The sequence below is a fragment of the Punica granatum genome, chromosome 1 (genome assembly GCF_007655135.1).
Source record: "Punica granatum isolate Tunisia-2019 chromosome 1, ASM765513v2, whole genome shotgun sequence".
In the NCBI taxonomy this organism is placed as follows: Eukaryota; Viridiplantae; Streptophyta; class Magnoliopsida; order Myrtales; family Lythraceae; genus Punica; species Punica granatum.
The window spans coordinates 51,237,873-51,261,466 of NC_045127.1; the positions used below are offsets into that span (position 1 = coordinate 51,237,873).

The 23,594-nt window shown below is 41.0% G+C and overlaps 4 protein-coding genes across 7 annotated transcripts; 2 read left to right on the top strand and 2 right to left on the bottom strand.

Moving 5' to 3' along the window:
- Positions 1-715: 715 nt before the first annotated feature.
- LOC116196138 (sister chromatid cohesion 1 protein 4) lies at positions 716-8,673 on the top strand. 3 transcript variants are annotated; one of them, XM_031525726.1, is made up of 15 exons: positions 716-1,312; positions 1,426-1,609; positions 1,722-1,983; positions 2,092-2,189; positions 2,301-2,350; positions 2,978-3,042; positions 3,836-3,950; positions 4,061-5,198; positions 5,344-5,488; positions 5,594-5,730; positions 6,156-7,111; positions 7,266-7,299; positions 7,457-7,562; positions 7,952-8,081; positions 8,229-8,673. In XM_031525726.1, exons 2-15 carry the CDS (start codon positions 1,486-1,488, stop codon positions 8,325-8,327), a joined length of 3,459 nt encoding a protein of 1,152 aa, XP_031381586.1. In that variant the 5' UTR covers positions 716-1,312; positions 1,426-1,485; the 3' UTR covers positions 8,328-8,673. The 3 variants fall into 3 exon arrangements, with proteins under 3 accessions (XP_031381586.1, XP_031381582.1, XP_031381589.1); XM_031525722.1 differs by having other exon boundaries at positions 716-1,609; XM_031525729.1 differs by having other exon boundaries at positions 717-1,609; positions 2,981-3,042.
- A 294-nt stretch (positions 8,674-8,967) lies between these two features.
- On the bottom strand, positions 8,968-16,064 carry LOC116196181 (beta-glucosidase 42). The gene is made up of 13 exons (XM_031525779.1): positions 15,733-16,064; positions 15,483-15,549; positions 15,333-15,391; positions 14,731-14,806; positions 14,286-14,360; positions 14,112-14,199; positions 13,465-13,690; positions 11,841-11,956; positions 11,027-11,241; positions 10,914-10,948; positions 10,029-10,131; positions 9,690-9,798; positions 8,968-9,351 (listed from the first exon to the last, which is right to left on the bottom strand). Exons 1-13 carry the CDS (start codon positions 15,847-15,849, stop codon positions 9,156-9,158), a joined length of 1,482 nt encoding a protein of 493 aa, XP_031381639.1. The 5' UTR covers positions 15,850-16,064; the 3' UTR covers positions 8,968-9,155.
- A 1,416-nt stretch (positions 16,065-17,480) lies between these two features.
- On the top strand, positions 17,481-18,480 carry LOC116196190. The gene has a single exon (XM_031525792.1). The coding sequence runs from the start codon at positions 17,649-17,651 to the stop codon at positions 18,222-18,224; it is 576 nt and encodes a 191-aa protein (XP_031381652.1). The 5' UTR covers positions 17,481-17,648; the 3' UTR covers positions 18,225-18,480.
- On the bottom strand, positions 18,471-23,350 carry LOC116196152 (chromatin assembly factor 1 subunit FAS1). 2 transcript variants are annotated; one of them, XM_031525739.1, is made up of 12 exons: positions 22,790-23,350; positions 22,408-22,507; positions 22,171-22,318; positions 21,957-22,080; positions 21,518-21,879; positions 21,115-21,432; positions 20,401-20,482; positions 20,187-20,321; positions 19,321-19,725; positions 19,010-19,153; positions 18,862-18,907; positions 18,471-18,771 (listed from the first exon to the last, which is right to left on the bottom strand). In XM_031525739.1, exons 1-12 carry the CDS (start codon positions 23,216-23,218, stop codon positions 18,671-18,673), a joined length of 2,394 nt encoding a protein of 797 aa, XP_031381599.1. In that variant the 5' UTR covers positions 23,219-23,350; the 3' UTR covers positions 18,471-18,670. The 2 variants fall into 2 exon arrangements, with proteins under 2 accessions (XP_031381599.1, XP_031381607.1); XM_031525747.1 differs by having other exon boundaries at positions 19,010-19,147; positions 22,790-23,348.
- Between the last annotated feature and the right edge of the window lie 244 nt (positions 23,351-23,594).

Below are 23,594 nucleotides of genomic sequence, written 5' to 3' on the forward strand. Positions count from 1 at the left end.
AAGGCTTCAATCGAAGCCTCGATGATTCGATTCGGGGCATGAGGAGCTCCTGTTCCTAGCCTCCAACGAGGGAGGAAAAAGAACAAAAGAGGATGGGACGGAAGGGGCCAGCAGTAGGGGAGGTTGCGGAGCTCGACTCCAGGTGGCAAGGAGGTAAGGGGCTCGAAGATCTCGGAGTTCCTATTGGCATTGAGCTCGACGCGAGATGTCAAGGAAGTCGAGGCAGGAGGAGTCCTTGTCGGGGACGAAGGCGGCCTTGGTGTGGGGTAGGGGTTATCAAAGGAGAGGGCAGCAGGGTCTGAGCGTATCTCTCCGAGTCGAAGGAGAGAGAAGGGAGAGGGGTAAAATTAAAAAAAATTAAAAAATTTGAATCAATTTTGAAATTTTAAAATGTTGGTAGTAAAGTTAAAAAGACTCTGTTTCTAAATAAAACCTTAAATATAAGAATTTTTTTTTCCTAACAAAACTGCCATATATTATCACGTGTTAATGTTTCTAAAGATGACGGTTCTTTTTCATGAAAACAAGGCACCGTGAATTGGATGATCCTTTCAATGTATGTTTCACGGAACGTCGTATATTTGATTTTGCAGTAATGATGAAATCCTGGTTAACCAAAATAAATAAATAAATAACTTTGTATACAATATCGGATTATCAATAAATTTATTATTATTTTTATTATCCGGAGAAAATACGGCCGTACGCGGCGGAGCTTGTAATTTTAAGTCAAACGGGGTTTGACCAGGGAAGGCACTTGCCCTCCCGCATCATCAGCCGTTCATTTGAGAGGCCTTTCGCCCTCTCACGGTCTCACCCGATCCGAACCAAACAGCCAAAGATCTGGTCGGGTTTACGAAGCTCCAGCTTTCGATACACCAGACACAGTTTGTTGCCTCCTCCTCCCTCCTCTGTGCCTTCGAAAATCTGTCTGTCAGAAGCTCCCGCAACTCTCGCATCCTTCCCGCTGAAGCTCAGCTGAATCTACTGAACCGGATAAATTGGGGGTGGGGCGCGGGTCAGTGCCTGTTCAGAGAGTCCAAGGAGGGGAAGAATGGTCAACTCGGCAGCTACCTGCCTGAGCTGAACGGCGCCAGCTCGAAGCACGTCCTTTGATGGGGTCGGAGCTGCTGCTCGCTAGCTGAAAGGAGCTTCATTCAGCGTGCTCCCTCCTGCTGTTGGGTGTCTTTTACCTGCTGGGTGCCTTCTCTGTCGCGCTTCGGAGTTTTGAGGTCGGGGGTTTCTAGTTGAAGATAAAGTTTGCTGCTTTCCTGCTTGCGGTTGGTCGACTCAGACAAGGGGGGAATTTGAGGTTAGGCTGTTTGGTTTTTGCTTTCTGGGTGCTCGAGAATTGTGGGTTTGTAGCCGATTGGTGCCTAGGGTTTCTGTTCATTGTGAAAAGGGGAAACTTTTCAATTTTCACAGGCTCGGGTATGGCTTCTAGGGTTTCGAAGTGTTGAAAGAGAATAGAGAAAATAGAGAGAGATGTTTTATTCTCAGTTCATTTTGGCTAAGAAAGGTCCGCTAGGGACCATCTGGATTGCTGCCCATTTGGAGAGAAAGCTCCGCAAGAACCAGGTTGCTGATACTGATATCGGTGTCTCTGTAGGTAAAAGCATCCTGCTGCTATCTGTTTCTTGTTCTGAAATTTTTCGACTCGGCTGATTATCTTCTTATAAGCTGTCTGATTGCTTTGTGCGATTTCTTCTGCCTATGAACAGACTCGATTATTTTCCCCGAAGTACCGATTGCCCTCCGCCTGTCTAGTCATCTCCTGCTTGGAGTGGTGAGAATATATTCTAGAAAGGTCAATTACCTATTCGATGATTGCAGCGAAGCTCTGCTTAAGATAAAGCAAGCTTTTCGCTCCACTGCTGTTGACTTGCCACCGGAAGAATCTACTGCTCCATATCACTCCATAACTCTGCCTGAGACTTTTGATCTCGATGACTTTGAGCTGCCAGATAATGAAATATTTCAGGGGTCGGTACTGATAGCCATTCAATTTCATATTCATTACATAATTATTCAGGTCTCCTTGTTTTACTGATATTTTATGGGTACGCGGTCCGTACCTTTTCTTTTTGGCAGTAACTATGTTGATCATCATGTTAGTGCAAAGGAGCAGATTACGCTACAAGATACAATGGATGGGGTTGTATACTCCACGTCCCAGTTTGGTCTGGATGGTTAGTAGTAGGGATATATATGTTTCTAATGCCTATAGTGTAATATTCTAACCTACATCAGTTAGTTATTTAATTCCCGTCTTTTGTCATTTTTGTCATTTTTGATGTCAGAGCGGTTTGGTGATGGTGACACTTGTCAGATTGGTCTTGACCTGAATGAGGTAATTTTCTCAGATTACCCAAGTTAGAAAATAATAATATAATAATTGACCGAGTTGGCGAATGTTGTATTGATATATTAACTGTAGAATTGAATGATCTGGTCCTTAACCATGGTAACTTCATCCAATTTCCGGAGAATAAGTAGCCATGTTAGAGGCTGTAATTCTGATATGGAAAATATCTTCTTACTGGACTGGATACCATTATCTTTTGAAATACCTCGCAGTGTAGGTTGGGGCAAAATCTTATTAATGCAACTGTGGTTTATTAGGTATATCACATTTTATAGAAATATTTTCTAGAATATGTTGTATAAATATCGATGGATACCATGTTTATATTTTTACTATTTCGAAAAATTTGTACCAAATATATATATATTTTTTAGTCATATCTTGACGAGAACAATCAAATGCTCCAGCTTTTATAATTTGACAATATATCAAGGGCCTAATATTGCAAGTAATAAATTGCCTGATGCCTGTAGATGTCTCTTTTTGCTCAGCTCGCATGTCTGGAAGTAATAGTTGTCAAACATCCATGAATAAGCTTATTAGTTCCTTATCTACGCTGCCAAAATGTTAATTTATGTTAAATTCTAGTTTTGCTTTTCCATTGAATTGAAGCAGGAAGCTCTATTGGGAAAGGCAGCCACTCCGGCCGCCACTCCGATGAATGATGGAGCTTTCGAGTAAGTTATTTCTGTAATCACTTATCAAGTTCAGGGCTTTCATCTCTTCACCTTGTGCAATTCAGATTATTCTAGCATTATTTGAAATGTAATAGATCTGTCATAAAATTGCTTTCTAGGCAGGATTAGCTGTTTAATAATTACTTTTCTGTTGATCTGTATAATAGTATCATGATTCAGGGGTATTCGCTAAGTGTAGAATTTTATTATATTTATATTTATTATGTTTCTGTCTTATTTTCTCTATATAAAGGCTTGGGCCAATTAGGCCTGTATTTAAGGTTTAGGGGGTTTGGCTGTTTAAGCGGTCACGTGACCAGCTTGTGACTTTTACGGTGCGTTTGGTTTCAGAGTTAAAGTAACTTTGATTTTGATTGTGGAAAAGGACAAAATGTTGTGAAGTGTGTTGAGTTAAAGTTAAAGTTAAAATTTTTGATTTGGGAAATGTGTATTTTTGTTGTGTAGTGGGTTGAGTTAAAGTTAAAGTTAAAATTTTTGTGATTTTAACCTTGAAAACAAACAGGCCATTTAAGTTCTTACCTGATTAGGGTTGGGATTTTGCAGATCTTGTAAACCCTAGTAGTCTTATTATCGTTTCTTAATTTAGAGATTTCAAACCTTAAATCTATTTTCTATTTTTCCTGCTTTAATTTTGCTTCTCTTCGGCAATTTCCTGCTATTTCCAAATTCACTCTAGACCACATTTTTGCATGACAAAAATCTCTCATTTGGCAAGTCTATTGCCACATATTTTCTTTGATGTTCACGAACCTTTTTCCCTCTATGTTGGCAGTGATGACCCTCAATCATCTCTTCCCCCAATGACACCTTTTGAGGCAGATGATAACAATGATGGCAGCATGGCCGATGGTTCGAAAATCATATCGGAGAATTATGGTGGAAATCAGGTTGTTTATATCTTCATTGCTATGAGTCAGCTCAAGCTCTTCATATTTGCTTTATTTGCCATGTTGTTTAATCTTCTAAAATCTATTAAGCACTATTCCCTTTCAAGCAGGCTGAAATTCTAGACACAAAGCCTGAATCGAGTGAGTATGCTGAGGCTCCAGCTACTCCTATGTTAGTGGAAGAGGCCAACTTGTCAAGTGTCCAGGAGGCACTTGTATCTGATGATCACTTGGAGTCTGAAGCTCACAACGTTCATGGTGAAATGGAAGTAAAAGAAGCCGAGACAAAGGGTTACTCAGAGCCAGCTTCAGAGTGTGTCAAACGTGCCTCAGAAAATGGTGCTTTGCATTCTCCTAATCACCCTGAGCCAGAGAAGCCCATGTTGTCTGCATCACAGTGTCCGAACGGAGTAATGGTGCTAGAAAGTGCTGATGGGATCCAGAATGGAATTGAAGGCAATGAGGGAACAAACATTTGCATTGACCGTCAAACTGAAACACAAAACACAGAAAAGTTAGAAGCAAGGCCTGATGAAAATGCTGCTTCCCCTATGTCTCTTGAAGTAGAAAAACGCAGTCCTATCATGGGTGATGGAGCTGCAGAAATGGCAGATTCCCCCAAAAAATCATCAGAAGATGCAGTTGGTCAGTTGGGGTCACTTCATTCACTTGGGGTTGCTGATGGAGTGGAATTCTGTGAGGAACTAAAGGATCATGAAACTAGCTCTGTTTTACCAAAAGATAAGCAATCTAAGTTCATTCATGGGCTCCAGCCCTGCAATTCCAATGTTAGTCATCAGAACAAATCAGTGCTTGAAGGAGATCAGCAATGCTCTGCAGATGATGTTACCGGAGTTGCTGTTAATGAGAATCATGTGATAGAACCTGCTTCGAATGGAAAAGTGCAAACAAATGCTGGAGAATTACTCGATCAATTTTACAGTGAAGCTCTGAAAGATATATCAGGAAATGACAACAGTACTGTCAATTTGGACCCACCTGCTCCAGAAACATTGCTATCTGCATCAGACTTCGTCGCTGATAAGCCAAATGATTTGCTTGTGGAGTCAACTCCAAACAAGGAAGGTCTGGAGGAAGGATTAAAGCAAATTTCAGGAAGGAAACGTAGTCTAACTGAAAGTGCAGTGACGATGCAGAGTAACTCATTGGAAACCTTTGGTTTATCTCAATCTAAGCGAACAGGAGAGTCAATTCCCGATGATGATGATTTGCTTTCTTCCATTTTAGGTATTGTCACCAGATCACTGTTAGATTCTTCGATTATTATTATGGGTCAAAAGCATGAATTTATTATTTAGATCAAGTTATTTCATGTAGCATAATTATTCCATAACTGAATTTGTTTTTTTCTTCTTAATTTTTTTTTTTTAAGTTGGAAGAAGGTCCTCTGTTTTGAAAATGAAGCCTACTCCAGCGCCACTTGAAGTCATCTCCTCAAAGCGTCCTCGGATGTCTCAGCGTGCTAGTGCCTCCAAAAGGAAGGTGCTTATAGATGAGACCATGGTCTTGCTTGGCGAGTATGTATTTTCTTGCGTCCAGCATCTGCAATTCTTTTCTTATTTGCTTTTATATAGGGCTGAGAATTAAGACTAATAATTTGTTCTATGATTGTATTTCTTTAGTATGATAAGGCAACAATTGATGAGTACTGAAGACTTGCGTCGCGTGCGAAAGAAAGCTCCTTGTACCCTGTCGGAGATATCAGTGATTCAGAGGCAGTTTCTGGAGGATGAAATTTTTGGTGAACCAACCCTTGCTGGTCAGTTCCTAGTGCAGTTTATGCTGGTTTATGTGTAAACCATTTATTAAATTGGAAAATTGCTGTTTTCACTAAAAACATAAGATGTTGAATAGATCGTCAACTATTACAATGGCATACTTTTGGTTGTCATCAACATTATTAAGGTGCCTTTCTAAGTATCTGAGCTCATCAAGTCAAAGTGGGGATGTTACTGATATCTGCTGTTGATGTAGCAGTCAAAATATTTATTTCTGATGTTAAGTTCATTATTTTTCATGTGAACTAGTTGTTTATAATCTCTTTCACACACGCATGCATGCATGCATGGAAGAATATCAGTCTTATCAGGAACTGGTGGTTGATCATAGATGTAATCAGCCCAAATCATGGGAATTATTTATTCAAGGCACTTGTGGGACTCAATGGACAATCTAAACTTGCAGGTTTGTCGAGGGAATTGTTTTACATGCACAAAGAAACATATGATGTCAGTGGAACAAAGGTTTGTGAAGTTGATGGAGTTATTGCTCCTGCTGAAGTTACAAAGGAGTCTTCTGTCAGGTCTGATGTCACTCTAGAAAGCGAAAAGGGTAGCCACGGAACTTTGCCAGTTAGAGATGATGGGGAAGTGCAAGCTGCTGAGACTCTTCCACGTGATCAGAACCATCAAGATGAAGAGTTTGCCACTGACTCCCTCATTACTGACTCCGAAGTGCTCATAGCTCGACATGAATCTTTTGATATGGCAAGTAAAATGGACATGGATGAAGGGAAAGCAGAGGGAGCTGATGCACCGAGTTTCTCTGTTGTTTCTGAGCTTGATATGGCAGCCCCTGATGCAGTTCCTGAAGATAGGTGTAATGTGCCAGACAACTTGGCTACCGAGGCAAATTTGGTGGAACAAGAGGGTGTTGCTGGTGAACCTCACCTTTCTCCTCATCATACTTTGAATGAACATCCTTCAGTGAAGGATTCTTCAGAAGCCAATGTGCTCATAGAAGGAGCGGATGCAGTTGCCGAACATTTTGCTCATGTTGCTGAAGCTGAACTTCATACAGGAATTGCTGGTATAGTTGATGCAGTTACCGATTTTCCAATGGAGCATGGCATTATTCCGAGTGATCTTGTGTACGTATCAAGTGGAACAGCATTGGCAGCACCAGAAGAACAGGATAACCTGATTTTGATGGAAAACACTGAAGATGCTGAGAGATTCGGAAATTCTAATGTGGATGCTGTGGGTGGGGCTGATATCGGAAGCAGCAGCATACCAAAGGATGACTTTAGGCACTCCGTCGAACATGAGGGATATACAGATAATACATCCCTGGTTGGTGATGAGGAGGCACGCTTCCATGAGGATCTGGGAGGCAGGGATATAGATGCAGATGGCCGTGATGTAAGTTATTCAACTTATTTCATTGTTCTTTTTGAGAGAAGTTTCTATGCATAAGGAGGAAAATATTGTTCTAACCTCTAATGACTAGTTTTCTGAACATTCAAATGACTTAAAAGAGTATTTATGTCTTACCTTGTTGCGGTGGCTGGTGCAGGATCTTGAAAATACTGGAATTGGAAACGACACAGGTTTTTTCTTTTCTTTTTCATTTTCTTTTTTGTGTTATGTCATGACTAGTTAGCTTATGATGCCCCTTAGCTAAATTTTGCGGAGCAGATGGGTGCTTGTTCTCTGTATGTTTGATTTGCCTAGACTTGACGCGAGTTCTCATTCTTTGTTCTCTAGAATTCTTGAATGTGGATGATGATGAAGTAGATGAAGATAACGAACATCTGTCTGATGCTGAGGATTCTCGACTTCTAGACAACAGCGGATGGTCTTCTCGCACAAGGTGTTTATTCTTCAAGGAAGAAAAGCTCTTTGATTGCTCTTAATCAAACATTGAGTGGTTTTTTTCAAATTTTCAAGTTCCATTTTTAGTCGATGTTCAACGTGCCCACCCCGCTTCATTCATGACTGTCTTTTCATTGTAACATTTTCTTTAATATTTTTATTGTCGGCATATGCCTGCTATTAGGAAAAAAGACTTCTTTCTTTATATTAAATCTGTGTCTTGCCCTTTTTCTTTGATTGCTGTTTCACATCAGTTGATTTTGACCATGTGTATCCGTCAAGGACAGTGACGCGTCACCTCTCTGTACCATTTTCTAAACATAATACCTGGAACCCTTTCATTTTCTGGGAGCCCAATTTTAATAACTATTTTCCTCATCTATTCAGGGCCGTCGCAAAGTACCTGCAGACATTGTTCGACAAGAAGGCTGTACGTGGGAAGTCAACCTTGCCCATGGACAGCTTGTTGGCTGGTAAAACTCGTAAGGAAGCATCAAGGATGTTCTTTGAATCCTTGGTGAGTTCATCAAACACGTTTTGTTTCAATGCCAGTTTCTTTTGTCAATAGATGTCATGAAGTTGATTCACAGAAGGAATCCAATTTCTTCTGGGAATATTGTTTTCTCATGGAGATGGATGCACTGAGTTCACTGATTTTTCACAGGTTTTAAAGACGAGGGACTACATCCAAGTGGAACAGGTGAAGCCGTTTGATAACATCAATTTGAAGCCCGGGTTGAAGTTGATGAAATCGCAGTTTTAATTCAAGTACCATATATGTAGAGGCCTTTCCTGATTGTAGTGTTGGCGTCGGTGTAGCTCAGCTTATAGTTTTCGCTTAAATATGTAGGTTTATTGTTCCATAGTGGCTGTTTCACATTGTGATTGATAATGTCGCATCTCTTTTATCCGCCTCCGACCTTTTGGTGTCACCATAACTTGGGGTGTAGTAGCATTAATGTTCTCTGGGAAGGGCAAGCGGCACCCGTCTATGTAGCATCTGCTTGTTCTAACTGTTGTCATAACATTATGTGTAAATATCTGTAAAAATAGCTTACATAAGGCAAACTTTGATTGAATATTATGGCCAATTTGATTGTTCTTAAAGACATCTGGTTTTCAGTCCACTCGCTATCCCTAGCCATATGTTCTCAAAATATCTCGGATTTCTCTTTATTGTCCCTCTTTCGAAGTATATTCTTAAGAGCATGTTGCGGTTCGATGCTTGATTGATATTCATATGATGCAGTAATACGAGAGAGTATTGACGATGTCCTGCCAGGGAAGCTGGTATCTGTACACTAGCCCGGTATATGTACACTAGCCAGGGAATCCACTCGAGTTTTGGATTTGCTTGAGCTAACTCTTGAGCACATACGAACACCATGTGATGGACCACGAAATTCCAATATCCAACATAGCATCAGAATAGCCAAATTTTAGCATATAAAATCATACGAGCGGGAACAGTTGAGGCGCAAAAGAATCAACAGGCATCCCCAACACATCGTTATTTTCAATCAGGTGTTGATTTTATGTAAATGCTGGGGTTAATTTGAAAAAGTTACATAATCTGGTAGCTCGAATTGGGTTACTCTTTTTTGCTGTGTTCCCCTTCGTCACCTTTCAAGAAGCGCAAGAACCAATATGCGGAGGATTTTGGGTGCCGAGACAACCCATTCTTGTAGTCGACGTAGATCAAGCCAAAGCGCTTGGTGTAGCCTTGAGCCCACTCGAAGTTGTCCAACAACGACCACGCGAAGTATCCTCTCACGTCCGCTCCATCCCTGTCCATTGCCAGTTTCAGAGACATGAAAACCATCTTTTGTTACCGAATACCGACTATTCTCATACCAACAGAAGCGAAGCCAAATCGATGAAATTATGACATAGATTATCTGGCTATACAAATCGATCTGCTCAAATCCGCATGATTCCAACTATGCATTTCCCCACTGTCTCACCAAACACTAACATCCAGTGGAAGCAAACATGAAAGTATAGGCCTTTCCTTTTCCATATCGTAACTAAGATGGCTCTCTGAGGCAGCATGCATACTCAAATCAAATCCTAAAACAGAATATGTGAAAATATTGCAGGGGTATAAGAGTCGAGGGAAACCCACTCGATGGCCTGAGCAACTTCGGCGAGGTAACTCTTAAAATAAGTGACTCTGAGCTTGTCATCTAGCATCTCATGGATAGGGGGAGTATCATTTTCTTCATCATCCATACCTAAAATGCATCGGAAGAAGAATAAGAACTTCAGAAAATGCAAATCTAGTCCCTAGTGATTATCCACCCACCAAAGATTCGGCGCATTTCAGGTCATAACAGAAACTCATCTGAACAAGTATAGCATATTCGATCACGGGATGTATAAAACCACAGACCATGTAGAAGTAGTTAACAGAATCCGAACTAGAGTTCAACTGATGGGATATCAAGTCTTAAGAAATACATACCACTCTCGGTAATGTATATTGGGGGATTCTGGTATCTATGTGCTATGTAATTGAGAGCCTTCCTGATGCCCCAAGGAACAACATAAAGCCACTCTGAAGCTGCCTGCCACAAGCAGCATCATTCAGTAGACAATCAACATGGTAAAAATTTGCTGCCTGAAATAGGCAACAATTCTCGACCAACCTTTTCTATCATAGTCTCCACCAACCCCGGCCACAAGCATGTAAAAGCCAGAGATATACGGTACTCAAACATATCACAAGACTAAACAATTCTCCACCTAGAACACCTGTATATGTGCTCCATGCATCACCATTTTTGCTTTTAGTCGAAATTGTACCATCAGTAATCTCAGGCATTCCCAATAATTACAATTTTCAATCAAGTTCAAGATATGAAGACAGCACTAGACACGTTAACACTTTTGGAACATTTACTAGATATTGCTTGGTTTGTCCAGGTTAATCATAGGCAAACTTGCTCTTCCAACCACAAGCTAGTTCAGCCGATCATTTCCTTCAATTTTCCAGAGCTGGACAAGGTAGAATCGAAACTCTAGATACAAGTTCCATCTGAAAAATTTTAACATGTGAGTTACCTGACCCTGGACTATAGGGTAAAGAATGGATCCTTACATGGCAAGGCCATAAAAATCTTTATCCCCCACTTCAGATATTTAGTTTCCCTGAGTATCATCCCTGAAACTTACTTTCTTGAATTCAATTTAATGCTAGGTTTCCTCTTTTTGCCATATGCTCACCATTCCGATTTATATAATCAGTCCACACATGCAGTCACTTAGCAAAAACACAAAGGCACAGACACCACCTGCCAACACGCACACACCACAGCTGCGCGCACATAGAGAGAGAGGAGAGAAATACCTTCTTGCCAATTGATTCCCCACCTTCCCATTGAGCTGTAATCAAAGAGTATCAGAAGCTGAGTAAAGTTTCAGTAATTTCGAGGAGATAGGTCCAGGGACGTGTTGAATTACCAATTCTAGCCATCATCTGTGCTTTGTAGAAGTGACCTTCCTCAGGGCTGTCTTCTGCATGAGCTATGAATCTAGATGTATAGTGGTTTAGACCAACAAAGTCCACGGAATTTCTGAGCATTTCTATCTCTTCATCTGAGAATTTGGGAAGTTGATCTCCAAGTCTTTCGCGCATAACTTCAGGGTAATCTCCATAATAAATGGGATGCAAGTACCTGCAATTTTAAACTTCACAGGGTAAATAAGATTGAAAATAAGATATCTTAGGACCACCAGAATATTACCAACAGTTAATTGATCCAATAATCATATATCCAGTTCATCAATATAAAACAGAGAATGGAGAAAAAGTACCAAAAGAAAAAAACAAAAATAACCTTCCCATTAATAGCGATCAAAATACCAACCAAAAAAGAAAGAAAGAAAGAAATACTAACAAATATAAACTTCCGATTGATAGCAATCTAAAGCTGCTTATTCTATCACACCCTCCTACACTCTCGAAATCTTTCCCTCATCCTCCAGGTACACCACCAGGAATATCTTACGAAGTAAAATCAGTAAGGAAACTGCTTAAAGAGGAAAATGGTACTTTTAATCCAATTATAATTAGGAGACTTTCATGGACCTTAATAGTAGCCAATGGATTCTCTTATGACATCAGATTCAAACTCTACGGCTCAATAATATATCACTGAGAAGAAAGCATACGCAACTATTAGAGAATTCTCATATACATGCTCGTTTCTCTAAAGAATATTAAGACCCTGAGATGCTGCCAGTCATATGGCAGGCTAGGTGTCGGGAGAATTACCACCCAAGCTGAAAGTCTAGGCGCCTTGCAGCTGCAACTTTATCTTCAAGTTTGTCTGAATTAGCCTCTGCCCATTCACAGTCTAATACCAAGCCTATCTGCCCGCCTTGCTTGTCCTGGAATACCATAACAAAAAATCAACATAAAACAAGTGCAAAAGTGAACTGATGCACGAATTTCCATGCTAGAAAGGATTCTCATCAATACAACATGATGTTATCAAATTTTCAATACTCAAAATATACATTAACTGATGCCCTATTCGAGGTGCAGCCAGAAAAGAGTCGACTGATATTACAACAAATCATATTTTTACTATCAGTATTCGTATCTTCATGTTTTCTAAAGTTACCTCATACTACGAGTTTCTTCAATCTCTTGTAACTTAAATTGCTAATCATTCTTCAATGTCTTGCATAATAGGTCTCTCACTTCCCACCTCTGTCTTTCTTGTGCTAATTTATTTTGAGAGTGTCCAGCTAACGATATATATTCAGATTACGAGAAGATGAAGGGGCATCTGGAACTTCAAGTTTCCTAGTCAAAGTGCCACATGTCAAATCAGTAGCTATGAAAGCAAACACATCAGGGTTTGCTAGGGAATTCAATGACACGAAGCATAGCAACAATTCAGATAGCTTGGAAGAATATCAAGACGATCGACCATTTCATTCAATGACTACCTATTGCAATAGCCAAAGCAGCAAACGAAAATCGAGATATAACAGAACAATTAAGCTTTCTATGGAAAATAGATAGGACTTCTTCTAGAAGTATTTGACGGCATTAATAAAGAACAGCCAATAGTTTGAGATAATGAAATGTCAGAGTCAGAGTGATGTAATGCTATCTTCTATATAAGGGATCATACATCTTATTAGTAGATGATTAGAACCCTTTGACAGATTCATAGAAACCAAGAGACCCCTTAATCATACAAGGATTATTTTCTCCAACAACTGAGAAACAAAGTATCTACTGATAGGTCCTCCTGATATTTTATTTGTTATTTGAAATGCAAGACTGAAGATTGTCTCTCCACCCGAGTTCTGCTTTCTTTTACCTATAAATATTGTTGAACATCTAGTTCATGCTGGAATGAATATATAGCTCAACTGTACAAAAAAATAAAGAGTAAATAGGCAATTTGGTCCCTGACTTTTCATGATTACATCAATTTGGTCCCTTACTTATTTTTTTGCATCAATTCAATCATTGAGTTTATCAATTTGCATCAATTTGGTCCTCATTACATCATTTAGGTCCCTCACTTTGTAAAATTGCATCATTTAGGTCCAAAATGATGCAAATTTTCCAAAGTGAGGGACCTAAATGATGTAACGAGGACCACATTGATGTAATCGTGAAAAGTCAGGGGTCAAATTGATGCAAAAAATAAGTCGGGGACTAAATTGTTGCAATTGTGAAAAGTCAGGAACCAAATTGCTTATTTACTCAAAAATAAACTGCAAGTTTGAAACCTCAAACTGAAAAAGCTTGTGAAGTTTTGAGTTGGATTCTTTCTGAATGGATCACGTTGGGAACAATATAATGCCAGGTCACACATCTTCAGTGGACAGTATATTGCACATGACCATTATTGTGAAATATCCAGACACTTTACCTTGTATTTCTTCCTGTATATAGAGACGGCTGCTGCATGTGCCAATAGCTGATGGTGTGCAACAAGATATGGTTCTGTTGATGGATTTTCACTTCTTCCAGGAGCAAATATGCCATAACAATATCCATTCACAGCAGTTTGGAGCGGCTCATTAAATGTAACCCAGTTCTTTACCCTATCACCAAAATTTGCGAAGCATGTTTCTGCGTACGTTCCAAAGTATTCCCTGGATATTTGCCAGGAAAAGTTAAAACTCATTGATTGCTTCATACATTCACAACTAGATCTTCTAGACAACAAATTTCTAATTTTGACAAGAAAATAAACACATGGACAGGTAGGTATTCTAGAAAAAGGATCTGTATATTTCATGAAATGATATTTTTTCTATCTTTTCCTGTTTATCCAGGTAATCTGGGGATTTTTACCCAAAGTCTTCCTTCTGTCACAACCAGAGGGATTTCCAGGGTGTAGGTTGTAAATCTTTGGTTTCATCATATATAATACATCGCTTCAAAAGCATAATTAGGTGACTCAGTTAATAACAAAGGTCAGACTTACGTTTGCTTTAGCTGTAAAGCACACATGGACAAGAAAAAAAGTGTAAAAGACAAAAAAAAGGAATGCAAGTACAAGACAGTTTTTACACAATTTGCTTGTTCAACCACCCTCCCATTGAATCATGTAAATGCTGAGGGAGATCCCAATGGTACAGAGTCACATATGGCTGGATACCTACACACATATTATTCAAGAAAAAAATTTGTGAAAGAAAAGATAGGAAAAAAAATCTGGAACAAGGACTGCAAGAAGATGCGTACCTTTTTCTAGAAGAGTGTTGATGAGATTGTTATAATAAGTGATCCCTTCATCGTTTAAATTAGCTCCCAAGCCATCTGCAAAAATGGTACAGTCCAATAGATAGAATTTGCACCAGGATCATGCTAAGCCATATGAAAACTGCAATCATTCGGCAGTCAGGCTAATACGAATAAAAGTGGAATTAAGTGCCAATATATTCAACATAACAGAGGGTAGTAAATGAGGACGATTTCCAATTTTAGGGGCATGAAGCACAACACCACGATTTGTGCTCTAGATAGGACTACTCGCATTAAGAAGTATCATTTTCCCTGGTTTTATTTTCAATACTAAGAAAGAAGAAGTTAGCAATATTATTTAATTTACAGTGAAAGTACTTCCACAAACTTCTGGAGAGAGATCATGTTGAGAAGAAAATTACTATTCAATTCAGACGCTCCTTACCAGGAAAGATGCGTGACCATGAAATGGAAAACCGATAAGCGTCAAATCCCAGTTTGGCTATAAGGTCAATATCTTCCTGCATCTCAACAATCACAGGAGAATTTCAAGGAAAATGGACAAAATACCAAAAGAAAAGAATTCCTGTGAACTCTGCAGGAGAAAGAAGGTAGAACCTCATTGAGTAAAATCAGTTCCACATTAATGATGGGTTTATAATGCCTAAAATGAATTAGCAGCACGAAGAAAGACATACGTTCCTTGTTGCATTCCAAAACCACAAGACTGCACTTCAGGATGAGTTTTAAAGGATGGACAAAATTTAATTAAGATGAATGACTTAATAAAATTTCAAATTCTTCGTTAAGCGACGTCTAACATGACAAATCAGTGCAAATGTGGCCAAGATAGCAGCTTGAGACCAGACTCCTCAATCTCATCAGAACCATGAAGGGCACTTTTGTTTATGTACAAGATGGATCTTTGCTTTCAGAGATGATATTAGTGCTGGAAGTCCACCTACGGGAAACTAATTACTCGAGAATCAAACTGTAAAGATGAAACAGAACTCGAAAAGAGGCCATAACAAGGGCTGAATAAGCGACCTTGTAGCGGTGATATTGATCAACTGCCACCTCCCCGTCGCTCTCATCAACGATCTTTCCTGCAAACAAGAAGACGCATCACAGGTGTCTGCAAACCATTCTACTGGAAAATGATCTGCCAAAAGATGTAGGAAAAGTGGGGGAGCTTGCCTTTGTTGCGGCAGAAGGCATCCCAGATACTGGGACCCCTACCACCTTCACTGGCTGCTCCTTCAACCTGAGATACGGCAGCAATATATGATCAATGGGCAGGCAGGGTGGGCTATCCCCGCCAGTGGATCGTCATCATCAAAAAGAAGCACATTGTCTGATGAACATGGGAAACGATGCAGCACAAACAGTATAGCTCAACTCCAGAAATGCATGAGTGAATGCGTGAGAAGAGATGAGGGGAATGAACCTGATAGGCAGAAGTGGCGACGCCGAAGACGAAGTTGGGAGGGAAATCGGTGCGGGAGACGGCGCCGGCACTGGCCTGGCCTACATCGCCGTCCTCGAACATCTCCTTCTTCGCCATCTTCTGACTGGTGAGAGCGAGAGGGAGAGTGAGAGACAGTAGAGGGAGGCAGGTCTACGGATCGTGGCAGCTCAGCTGCTGCCTTCTTCAGCTGATCGTAACAGTTACGGCGAACTTCTTCGGTTCCAGCGGCTCCCGTACCGACAGTCAAAAAGACGACAGACACTCGGCCTCAGGCTGCAAGGTGTCCGCGACGACATGACGACAGTAACCCGTGAAACTGGTGAAGATATTATATTATGAGTAGAATACCACTGTGGCATCCGCTTATTCATTAGTCATTATTTTTATCTTTAATATATTTTTGTCACCAATTAGTCCCAAACTTTGACATTTCGTCTATCATTTATATCCTTCCGTTAACTTTCATGACGGAAAATTCATGGACGGCATTACCTTTTTCGTTACTGTTTCGTTACGGAAGGGTATAAATGGTAAATAAAATGCCAACATTTGAGGTTAATTGATGGTAAAAATATGTCGGGACAAAAAGATGGCTAATGAATAAATGGATGGCGACAGTGATAATCTACTCTTATATTATATATTTTAAATAATAGATCGAGGTGTAATAAACAAGATATATTGATTACGGATTAATTACGTATGCAAATTCAAAATTTTTATTTGTCGGACAAATTACATCATACGGCCTAACTTTTTTGTCGGATCAATTCATGGTAGGTGACCCAATATTTCAAATTATGCAAGAACATGCAAAAAAGAGAAGGGTAACTTGTAATTTTTTCAATTAAATGTGGCATTTGCAATTAGTCAAAAAATGAAAAATCATGCTTTTTTTTTTAAAAAAAAACTAAGATTGTAAATGGAGCCGTCTCATGAAAAGTACGTAACTTACCTTTAATTTGTTATACGTACAGATCTTCAATGGACGTATCTATTTATGTACGACAACTCTTACCTTTTCTATCTTTGCATTTGGTCCCTTTTTTTTTTTTTTGCATTCTTCGTTTTCTAAGATTATCACTTTCCCTTCTCCTGTCACAGTCAGGTGTACGAACGTATAATTTGATTGCTTCCATTTCTTTTAATATTTAGGTGAACATCATTCAAAGATATAAATTTCGTATTTGTGTTTTTCATAGTCGAGAACATATTAACTTTGATAATATAGAAATAGGTCTGGCAAAGGTAAATCGACACCCAAATGAGGATTGGTCTCAGCTAATAAATTGATGGCGCCTCATGACCATATAGAAATCAGTAGGTTAGAATAGGACACGATTAATATGAAAGTGAAAATAAAATCCAATTCCTTCTTTTTCACCAAAGCAGGAGTGTGTGCATATATTGCATGGGCTGGGCCTAAAAATGCCAGATGGGCTCGGATGAAGAAAGCCCAAATAGGCCACAATGTATGGGCTGGGTCGTTCCAATTAGCCCGCCTCGGATCCTATTCCTCTCTCACAGATGAGATCCGTCTTAATATTTATTTAAAAAATTGGACAAAAAGGTCAAAAGTAGCCGTTGAGGGCATCAGCCTGGGCAGGGCCCCACCGTCCTCTCAACGGTCGGATCTTCTTTAACCCAATTCTTTTCCTTTTCCCCGGCAGCATGGTGGGGCCCGGTCGAATCTGACCGTTGGCGGGGACTATAAATCAGATCCCCTTCCTTCCCGTTTCTAATCATCCGCACGCCAGTTCAGTAAGCAGCTACACCCCTCATCGGAGCAAACACTAAACAACACTCCCAGCCTCATCTCGGCATCGGCTCTGCTCAAGCTTTGGTTCGATCCTAGAAGAGAGAGAGAGAAAGAGAGAAGAAAGTTCACAAGAAGGATGGGGGAGATGTCAGTGATCAGCCTTGGCAAGGGGGAGGTGTCTTCATCGCATTACAACACCCACAAGGTGTTCCTGCTCTGCAACTACGTCCTGCTCGGGGCCGCCTCCAGCTGCATCTTCCTCACCCTCTCCCTCCGCCTCCTCCCCTCTCTCTGCGGCTTCTTCCTCATCCTCCTCCATGTCTTCACCATCATTGGAGCTGTCTCTGGCTGCGCCGCAGCCTCCACGGGGGGTGGGAGGGGGAAATGGTATGCAGCGCACATGGTGGCCACTGTCCTGACCGCCATATTCCAAGGTTCTGTATCAGTGCTCATCTTCACGAGGACATCCAACTTCCTTGGCAGCCTTAAGTCGTATGTGAGGGAGGAGGACGGGACTGTAATTCTCAAGCTTGCCGGAGGCCTCTGCATCCTCATCTTCTGCCTCGAGTGGATAGTCCTTGTCCTCGCTTTCTTCCTCAAGTACTATGCGTACGTGGAGCGTGATGAGTACGGCTCTGGTGCCATCAAGAGGAGCGCCAAGGTGCAGCATGATGACAATGTCAATGACTGGCCCTGGCCTTTCCAGGTTTAAGAAGTCTACTTACACCGGGTAGATCAGTGCTCCATCAAGGTCCCTCCAGAAGCATTGCTTCGGTTTATCAGCTCGATTCTGTCCAATTCTTTCATTTGTTCCTTGCTTTTCTAAATATTATCATACATGTCAATGATGTGTGTTTTAATTTTCCATATCTGCACCTTCTCTATAGTTCTGATGCAAATGTCTCTGAGCTCAGACAATACCAGTTATATATGAATGAAGGATTTCTTGGATCAAACATACAGTAAAAGAGCAACTGTCGTTCATTTCTATAAAGCCGCATTTTGCTCCCATCAATTTACAAACAATTTCGGTTCCCACCCAAAATCACGAGGATTGGCTGCGATGGGGCCAGACCCAGGTCATTTAAATTTTCTAAACAAAATGAGTATTCCTAGAAAAGGATACTCGATCTTATAAAGAAGCAGAACCGTGTAATGCTATGATGAGATATTATCAGAGCTCAGACTTTTAGCAGCAGGAGGCAAGCACCTCTTCGAGAAAAATGCTGCAATACTTTTTGTCCGTCCACCAGCCCTCTCTGCAATTTCGAGAATCTGAAGTATTATAAACTTGAAACAGAAGGGAATTATATCTTAAAACAATTTAACGCTGATTAGTTAAACTATACCAGGAGATATAGACGGGCCAAGCTTGTCTAGAACTTCCTTCTTTACCTGCAACAGACATCAGAAAGAAAGAAAAAATGTTTATAAATCAACAGTTCCCATGAAATGTCATGCAGTTCACATATAATAACTAAACCAAGACCCCCCCACCTGCCAACGATTATCCACGAAATCTGATATTTCCCGGACTTTACTCCTCAACTGAGACCTTGAAATAGCGGGGAACTTCTGCTGCAGACGCTCTACCACCTTATTGATGCCCAGTGGACACGAACGAATAGTGGACACCTGAAACTTCAGACTCATGTTACACTTTTGAGCATGTATGACTTCTCTGAAAAGAACATTGCCAAATACACTAACAGCTATGCCTTCAGGAATTCTACAGTTTTGAATAGGATGATGCACTTATCAGAATTTCTGGAGGAATAAACAACACAGCTTATGAAGAAACGACTCACAATGGTAGGCAAATCAGAGTCAGATACAGCTATCACATTAACTGGTGGTTGTTTACTGTTCTTGTTTCTTGCGGGGCAATCCTCCTCTTCCTCATCTAAATCGTTGCTTATCCAGACATCCGGAGCCGTATCCCCGGAGAACATACGAATACACAGCGCTTGCAAACACATAATTTCCAGCTTGGCAGTGCCACTGAAGTCTTCAGGATTTGATTGTAAAGACTTTTCATGTTTTAAATTTGAAATGATCAAGGGCTGGTTTTTCCGGAGAGCGTGCTCTGTCACAGAGTGTAAATATTTCTGCTGTCGAAGCAGTACCAAGAGGTCCTCACTCTCTACTTCTTGTTCACAGGAAGTAGTCCTAACCTCAGCAGGATCGGTTTCCATTCTATCGACTTGCACACCCTAACCAATTCAAAGAACTCACAGGTCAATATATATGGAGGCAACTTGCAACTAGGACCAAGGAAAAGGGTACAACAAAGATATAGCTAGAATTATACAGATTCACTTCAAAACATGGGTCACGCCATTTACATGGAGCTTACAGGTGTTTTAGGCATAAAAACGGACTTAGTTCTTTCTGGAAACACTGCCCAGATGCGATATTTTCCTTGGCAGTTCCTTTAAAAGAAAATAAATATCTATCATGCCCGGGCAAGTTCTTATTCCATTGAACTTCCCGTATTCAGATGCAATATTTTCCTTGACAGTTCCTTTTAAAGAAAATAAGTATCTATCATGCCCATGCAAGTTCTTATTCCATTGAACTTCCCATATTCAGTGGCCATATCCTAGTAGATAAATCAGATAATGACCTACAACCATACACACAAAATTAATGCTCTCAGGTTGATAAGACTAACCTCATTTTCTGACAGATAACCATCAGGTACGAAAAAACCATCTTCACTTTCATCTTCTTCATCAGCTTTTGAACAGTTCTCTTCCAAGCTTTCATCGTCTTTATCACAATCAGACAAACTTTCACCAGGATCCTCCTGCACAAGGGTGACATTAGTTAATAAATATTGCAGACTACTGTTTCTCAAAGTTTGAGACATCACTCTCCAACATTACCTCTTCCCATTCTTCATCACTATCAATATCATAGTCTAGCTCAGGGTCCTTGCTGAAAGGGTGGCGAGGCCCGACAATGTTGCTGAAAGGACAGTTTCTAAATGCATCAGCAGAGGAATGAAACAACCCAACATGCATGTCTAATTTCCAAATCTTTGCAAGTTTGCCAGCCTAAGAAATGTAAAACAAATAAAACACAAGATATAGTAAAACTGAATGCTCTCCTACTGCATCATGAGGACTAATAAAAGGTCACATCTTGCATCACACGATTTCCTATAATAGTTTTAAGCCGCAAAGATTTGTCAAGCCAGATACCTATAACTGCTGTAATAATGACTGCCACACATGATAATAAAATTTGAAAATCAATTCAGTGGCCTCTTCGGACTTATTATAAACAACCGTGCGCAATTCACAGGCTGCAAGAAATGTCTTTTTTCCTGCCCATTTCCTTCCTAGAGACTCCCATAGCTGATTGCATTCCTTTATATTATTAACAATATTTTGTCATCAACATCATGGATAGAGGGATTCAGGTGGTTTGATAATGCCTTAAGCCGAGAAAAGCACCTTAATCACTGAGAAGTTCTATAATGGATCTCAACATAAGAGAATATGAAACATCTATGCAACTCTCTATCAGCTCTACTCAATTTAGATGGTCTAAGGTTAAGCAATGCGTGAATTATAAATAAACAAAGAAAATAATACCTATTCTTTGTCCATATCCCATAAAATGCAGGCCTATGGCTCTTATCAAACTGCAACAATTGCCTCTGTCGCTTGTACTGCTCTGCATCCGGATGAGACCCTGTGGTGTTTAAATCCTTATCAGAAACCGTCTCTTTGCACTCATCCACAAGCTTTTCAATGTTCAATTCATCGTCCTGCACCAGCCCTCTGTCAGTACTGGTGGTGAGCTTCAGTTCCTTAATGAGTGCAGTTTTCGGCTTTCTGCGCAGGCTCCAGTGCTGTTCTTTATTTGATCGAATGAGATGACCCACATGGCGCCAAGATGACAAGTGTGACCTGTTAACATTAAGAAACATTAGGTGCATAGAGGCTTCGGACATAGCTGAAGCAGTATGTCAAGTAAAAGAAAAAGGGAACGCACTTAAGGATATCCTCGGCATTAATTTCTAGATTTGAAGAAAGAGCACAGTCCATCGCACAAGTTACTGCCCCGTGCACTACCGTTTCATTCTTCTTATCCCAGGTGCCAGTGCCATTGGTTGACTGTTGATTTGGGGACGAGGGACTAGTCTTGGCCTTCTTAAGAAAACGTTCCATGATAGAAGCTTGCTTCTGTACAGAGAGTTGCTGCTTCAGTTCTGCTTCTTCCCTTTCTCGCCGGCGCTGATCCCTTTCAATTTCTTCTTGCTGCTTTCTTAGCTGTTTGCTCAACTCGTTCTCTTCCCTCTCACGACGCTTCTCTTCCTTCTCTGCCTCCTCTTGCAATCGCTTTAATTCCTTATCCTAAAATCAAATCACATTAACAATAAGGGTATGTGTTACCTCAAGAATATAGTTCACCATTGGCATTTGACACTTACAGCCTTCAATTTTTCCTTCTGAAGTTCACGCTCCATCCTTTTCTGCTCCTTCTCAGCCTTCTTTTTACTCCTCTCCAGTTCTTTAATGCATGCTTTCTCACCTCGTTTAGCTTCCTTCTTGGCCCTAATATAACAGATAGAACACCCTCACGAAAAAGGAAAGAAATTCCTGCATTCCAATTTCAGCCTCGAGGAAAAGGAAAGCAATACATACTTGTTTGCAACATTTCTCTCCGTCAACCTATCGACCAAGGCTCGTATATCTGCCTCAGCCAATGCTTTGGCAAGCTTTTCCGATGCCTTAACTAAATCAGTCTTGTAATTTTGGTCAATATCTGGCTTCTGTAATGCAGACAACACATCTGGGATAGGCAAACGAGCATCAAAATCATGAATTGAATTCAAAAGGGGCAAACGGCTAAATCAACGAAAATGCCTGGACAAGTCTCACCAGAGACAGCAGAAATCCTTTCATGAATCTTCCCCCGACATGTCCGCCGAATTTTGATTGCTCCCTGTGCAGCTTTCGGCAAGAGCTTGACCTCCCTAGTCTGCAGAATTACGGAATAAGTTACAGGAACAAAGTTCAGCAAAGCAAGGACAATTAAGTGGAGTTCCCAATGAGCAAGTTAAGTAGAGAATGGGCATAAGCCATAATCAAGATCATAATCACTTAGAGGAACGCGACATGAAAATGAAACCAAATTCGACAATTGAACGTAGAGAAAGACCTCCTAATCGACAAAGATTGCATCAAATCGAACGCCATACACAAAGAGCCGAACGAGGAAACAAATCAAAACCGAAAGAAAGCAGAAAAGGAAGTGACCCACCTCCCAACACCAGAGAGATGAAGAAGAATGGTCCTCAAGGACATCGGCATCCGGGTTAGGGACTCCATACATGAGCCTCTGCCCTACGAGGAGGAGCCCGCTCTTCACGGAGGCCACCGTCAAGCCCTCATTCCTCTCCTTGAGCCTCCCGTGAATCTGCTCCACCAGCGCCGACAGCGGCAAGTCGCTCTCTTCCATCAAGCGAGCGATTTGCCCGTTCAAGGAACCGCACCCGCCCGACATCGCCTCCAACCCTAGCTTCTGACCCATGACTTCCCCGTAGCACCTCATTAGCCCTTCGATTTCCCCCGTCAGGGCACCGATCCGGGCCTCCTTCTCCTCCGGGGTCGGGCAGTCAATGCCGAGAAGGGACGGCCGCTTCCGCTTGAGGGCCTTCGGGGCAGGAGCGTGGGGCTGGGTCTCCGCCATTGCTGCTCGGCTTGTAGGGTTTGATTGGAGTCTCCGAGACTGAACCGACGATGCACGCTTTGAGAGAGATTTCGGTCTTCCCGTCTCGTGCAAAGTGCGAAATGGGAAGTGGGAAGAGGTTCTATATTGGCGCCAAGTGCGAAAATCCTTTTGCCTCCAAATGTCCGAAATCGGATTGGGGATTGGCGCCATGGTGGAGAATTTGGGTGTTGCTGCATGCGCATCACGTGCCAATGTGAAGTGGGCCAAAATGATTTGGGTCGGGCCCAATAATCAGGATCCGGCCAGTTTGAATTGGGCTGTTACCCGGTTCTTTTTTCTTTTTTTTTTTCGGCTACAAAAATGATGTTTATAGGCCTGATTCGATAAAATAGAA